Source organism: Camelina sativa, chromosome 2 (assembly GCF_000633955.1).
Source record: "Camelina sativa cultivar DH55 chromosome 2, Cs, whole genome shotgun sequence".
NCBI lineage: Eukaryota > Viridiplantae > Streptophyta > Magnoliopsida > Brassicales > Brassicaceae > Camelina > Camelina sativa.
The window spans coordinates 13684551-13690562 of NC_025686.1; the positions used below are offsets into that span (position 1 = coordinate 13684551).

General features: G+C 36.7%; 1 protein-coding gene across 1 annotated transcript in view; it reads right to left on the reverse strand.

Moving 5' to 3' along the window:
• The window catches only part of LOC104724074 (transcription factor MYB108-like), a 3273-nt gene extending 1511 nt beyond the window's left edge, over nucleotides 1–1762 (reverse strand). The window contains exons 1-3 of the mRNA XM_010442523.1: nucleotides 1488–1762; nucleotides 623–752; nucleotides 17–417 (exon numbers count right to left, since the gene is read on the reverse strand). Of these exons, the coding sequence (XP_010440825.1) occupies nucleotides 17–417; nucleotides 623–752; nucleotides 1488–1662 (706 nt within the window). The 5' untranslated portion in view covers nucleotides 1663–1762. The remainder of the gene's footprint in view (nucleotides 1–16; nucleotides 418–622; nucleotides 753–1487) is intronic.

Here is a 6012-nt window from a genome sequence, read left to right on the forward strand (position 1 = left end):
TCTCCTAATAAACCACTTTTATTATCCAAATAATTCTGTGATGACATTTGTGGATGACACTCCGTCAAATCTGATGAAGGGGATACTGCCACGTTGGAATGATCCGATTCCGACGTGAAGATGTGACCATTAGGGTTACTCATCAAACCGGAATGCTCCATGTTGGTACTGTTGTTGTTGATCACGAACTGATCTGAAGAGGTGGTGACGCAAGATGACGTGGAAACAGACCTCGTGGAGGTGGCTTGGATCCGTTCTACGAGCCGAGGCATCCAAAGATACTTCATGGTGTCTTTAAACTGTTGACTGTTCACGTCGCACCTAAGCTGTTTCGCATGCTTTTGAACACGTGTTCTCCAATAGTTTTTGATCTCGTTGTCTGTTCTCCCTGGTAAATATTGTGCAATCTTAGACCATCTGTAAATCATAAGAAAACGAAATGTATTAATAACTAAAGTTGGTAACACAAAAATAAAATGTATAGATGTAAATACAATAATTGGCCATCTTTGTGATTGTAGAAAAATAAAGTGTACATTGACGACTTGTGTAAATCTAACGTTACTTATTGTCTGGTCTAAAATTTTATACTACAACCAAAAAAAATGATTAAAATATGTACCTATTGCCCCAACGGGAGTGTAGTTCAAGAATCAAGAGTTGTTCTTCAAGAGTTATGTTTCCACGGCGGACATCTGGTCGGAGATAGTTCAGCCACCGAAGTCTGCAGCTTTTGCCGGTCCTTTTGAGTCCTGTTCCATATTGGAAGTTATTATTATTATTTAGACATCATCGTGTACACGTATACTGTACAGCCACCGAGGTCTGTGTGATGATTTCATACGCAAGAAACTCATGATATTTGGTAAGTTATCAAAATTACTCCAGAAATAATTGGGACCGTTGCTATGAGGCAAATTCTCTAAAAGGGTCTTTGTCTCCAGCAAACTTTCTTCCATTGGGATAGTGCTTTCCCCATATAGATGTTTTTTTTTTTTTGGTGAATTCCCCATATAAATGTTTACCATTATATTATAATTACTTATCTTCATTTTATTTCAACACGAATATAGTACTTTCTATTCAAAACGTAGAGGGTTAAATAATTGAATCCATATCCATAGAGATGTAATATTTGAGTCCGAATAATGAGAGGAATAAACATAAAAGCTTTACATTTATTTTGTTTTATCCCCAAGATAGAAGAGTTCTTTTCGTTTGTGGATAGAAGGCAAAATCCATTTATTGAAATTTATAAATAAATAAAAAGAGTGTTACGAAGACAAAAAACAAAGACACATATGGAGATAGAAAACATGACAAGAATTGAACAAAAGATAAGTATAAGTTTAATTAAGTTATGTAACTTGTGTATAGGTTTGTTATTATAATTTTCTCACCCTAGGAGCACATTCATGCACAACCGCGCGTCATACCTATCTTAATCTAAGTGTGCATATGTGTACGTAGATGTTAGTGTATCATACCGGCACCACGAGCTAGAGAGTTCCATCGACCTTCACCATGATTAGCGATGTAATTGATGAGCTCTAAATCTTCCTCAACGGTCCATGGACCTCTCCTTAGGTCCATTTCTTCTTCCACGTTCGAAAAATCCTCCATGTTCTTGTTGATCTTTAAGCTTCTTGCTTTGTCATCCATTGATGCAGAGTGACGCACAAAGAGAGATTCAGAGAAAGAAAAGAATCGAGACTTCGTACTTTTTGTTTGTGATGTGCTGAATGAAAAAAAGAGTCACTTATTGGAGTTATGTGTAAAGACTAAAGAGATAATGGATGTTGTTTTTATAGATGAATAGATATATGAAAAATTCTTCTTTAAGATTTATTTGTAACATGTGGGACAAAGGCATAGACGGCCGCAATATAAGAACTGTTAAGTTTTCCCAATAACTTATACTTTTTATATATAATAGAGAGCATCTCCAAATATTTTACTACATATCAACAAACTTTATAAGAGGAGAACATCGTCATTATATCAGTACTTATCGGTGTTTTGAGCTTGCATAAATACATTGCTGAGAAAGTGAAATATATATTTCTTATATATACATCAGGTGTCCGGAAATATCAAAATATGTACTACGTACCCGAACAAAACAGCTTGCTCTATTTATTTACTAGTAGAACTAGTTCTCGTGCTTGTGTAAATGTTAAGAGGCAAAACTAGGAAAAAAAACACAAAATATGCCAAAATATAATTAGTAAAAAAAAACAAAATAGAAATTTTTTAATATTTTTTATTAACAAGGTCTGACGCATAGTCAATTTTTATTACAACGGATAATGCAATTTGAAAAGTCGAACTCCAGTAAAAAAAATCGCAAAGGTGGACCGTTAAACACTTGAGTAAATACACATTTTTGAAAACAAAAATATAATTAATCTACTAAAAATTATTTTTACATTGTTTATAATTTTTGACAAAATTTTTATACAATTCTATTTGTTTGTTAACAATTATCCCATTTATATTTTTTTCCACAAGGTATTTAGTTGTGAGAAATTATTCTGTTTTTTTTTTCACAATAATTCTAATAGCTTAATGTAAATGCTGCAGTAATGAATTACCTTGCTTAACTCATTTTTTTTATTCCACGCGTTATCCTAATAAAAATTTTAGAAATGAGAAATTCACTGCGTAACGATTTAACTAACATGGGTTTTGTACAACTTTACAGTGTGACATAACTTCTGCACCTTCCAAACTTTATTTAACTCCCACAGATAATGCTTTGCGGAGTCACAGATGATCAAACAAACACCATCGATGAGCCTATCAAAATCCCCAATCTTCTTTTTCCTCACCAAACTCTTGGTGTACAAAAAAAACATTTCATCCCTTACCAAGAATCACCGACAATGTAAGGCTTATGTAAACTGTTAGCTCTCTTTTTTTGGTGCGTTATGAACTTGCCCTTGGACCATCTCTAACCCATCTTTATTTCTATTTACAAAATGGAGTTTGAAGTTAATTTTGCTCCAACCAATCTCTATTTTTATCTCAAAAATAGAAATCTTTATTTTTTTTTCTCTATATTTGGAGACATTCATTTCCATTTTACACTAAAATTTAAGGATCTCTATTTTTATACTTTAAAATAGAGTAAAGTTGGAGAAAAGTCCATTTCCAAAAATTATTCTATTTTAAAAGAAAAATTAGAAAAATAGGTTGGAGATGCTCTTATAGTGCAATTGAACATTAGTTATACGATCGTGATAGGATTTAATTAATTTTTAAGGGTTTACGAGTGTACTTACTTAACACTTAATTGAGAACTATAGCTTTGAAAGTTGACATTTGACTTTCTAGTTTCTACGCTTGTAATTCTATTTCTTAATCATATTTTTGACCGATGTTTCTTATTAGTCATATTATAAGTTGTTGTAGTAACTTAATTATTCTTTTTGTTCAATTTCAAACAAGTTGCCAAACACTATATTTTTCATATATTTTTGTACTCCATTTCCCCTTATATGTTCATTGGTCTGACCATAATATTCAAATTCGTTTAGCCAACCTAGCTAGGTGCGCATTCAAATAATAATGAGGGTCAAATTCAACGTTTATTTTATATATTATGATATGAATGTACAGTACAGATCATTAGAAAATGGATATTTTGGTTCTACAAAATGTCAACCATATCTATTTGTGTGTTCTTGCCAAAAATAGAAAACAAAAATAAAGGGGTCACATGGATCTTTTAATTAATTCGAAGACTATTCTTCAGCGATTGCCAAATCAATACGTTGTAATCACAACGAAAGAGCAGGTGGTCTTTGCTTTCATCATATATAGAGAAAAGACAATAGTATAAGTTGCAATCTGTACACCCCCGCGACCAAAATGCTTCCTATAGTTCCCATGTTAAGCTGGAGGAGAAGAAGTTTTCTTCACCATCAACAGTCCAAGTATACTAGTAATGAGTTGTTTAGGCAGATTTGTAGGTGAAGAAGCAGATTTGTTCTTGGCATATGGAGCTTCCATTCTTGAGGGCCACAAGCAGCAACAACTCGTAGGTAAATGGGAAGTCCCAGTAGACGAGGCTATCTTGTCCCAATTGTTTAATGAGTGGTCCAAATGGGATCCAAGCGCTTAGATTTAGGCCATTCCCCACATTGATCCCTTCTAGCGACCAAAAAATCAATTTTCAATACATATTTATGAACAAGTTTAACGTTTAGTGCTGATGTTATTGAAGGTAGTCACATTAGGAGACAGTAATATGAACGTTAAGATGGTTATTGCACTACATAATTTTATCACTAAATTTTTTGTCTAACTTATTGCCGAAGGATAAGAATCATAAGAAAATAAATTCGTCTTTAGTTCTGTAAGATCTAGCACACATACATTCACAAAGTTTTAACGAAATGATCATGATGACAGATTGACAGAGTTGAAAGTTTCAGTACTCGATTCATGAGGTCCTCACTCATTATTATTATTTGAAAGTTTCAGACCTCCTTTTGGTTTGATCACTGGTGTGCTCTTGGTCCTCTTCATGAGATTTTTGGTTCTCGTGGTGTGATAGACCTCGGAATCCCCCTCTCTGCCACAGTCGCTGAGGCTCTTCAGCATCGGCGACGACATCACCGTGTGGTCCTGTTGAATAAGACTGAGGAGGAATTAGACAGGGTTCGTGCTAGACACCGGGAAGAAAAGCCAGATATTGTTCTTTGGCGAGGGAAGCAGAACAAGTTTTCCCCACGGTTTTCCTCTAAGATCACTTGGTCTTTGATTCGCTCAGCGGGACAACAACAGCAATGGTATGGAACAGTTTGGTTCCCCCACTCAACTCCTAAATTTGCTTTTGTCTCTTGGCTAGCTGTGCTTAATAGGTTAACTACCGGAGATCGCATGAATGGTTGGACAGTGGGAGTTTCTCCACGGTGTGTTCTCTGTAATGATCTGTGGGAAACCCGTGACCACTTGTTCTTCTCTTGCTCTTACTCTTCCTCTGTTTGGGAGAATTTAGCAGGCCTCCTCCTGCAGTCGCACTACACCCATCACTTTGGAGATGTTGTATCCCTCCTCTCGGGCTCTGCTCTTCCCCCTGCTACTCGGTTTCTCGTCAGATATGTTTTTCAGGTGGTCATTCATTCACTTCGGCGCGAACGTAATGGTCGCCGTCATGGTGAAGCCTCCACACCGCATACTCAGCTCTCTGCTCTGCTGGATAGAGTAATTCGTAATCGGTTATGCACCCTGCCTACAGGGGACTCTCGACTTGAGGATGTTTTTGCTCAATGGCTAGCTACCCGTTACTGATTTTCTGTTTTAATTTCTCTCAAAAATTCAGTCTACTGTTGAAAACTTTGTAAATGAACAACGTATTTTTTTGGTTTGAATATAGTTTGGGTCAATTTGCTGAATAACCATATTCACAAAATTAATTAAGAATATAGCATATTAATTGACAAAATTAGAAAAGTAGGAGGAGGGATAGATAGAATTACCATTTTAGTGTTCTATTTATTTGGTAGGTGGTGGCTGGTGGTGCCGGAGGCCAGAGGCCGGCGGCCGGAGTTCGCCGGATGTCGGAGGCCGGCGGTCAGAGTTCGCCGGAGGTGTTCACCAGAGGTCAGAGATGGCCGGAGTTCGCCGGAGATGGCCGGAGTTCGCCGGAGGTTGGAATTCGCCGGCGGTCGGAGATGGCCGGAGTTCACTGGAATTCGCCGGTCGAAAATGAACGGCGGTCGCCGGAGGTTACGGCCGGTGGCCGGCGGTGGTGGTGGCTGTAGGAAAACTAAATCCTAAGGGATAGTACTTTGTGAACCCTAAGGTGATAGTAAAAGAGGTGCAGGTGGTGGTGCTGAAAGGAGGTTGAGGTGGTGAAGGTGAAAGGAGGTAAAGGTGGAAAAGTTATGGATAAGGGTATAAGGATATATATTATATAATATATAGAGTATATTAACTCCTTATGGTTAGAGTAGTCACCCAGTAAATTATAAATTTTTTTTATGTTATTTCTGCCAATTCCCC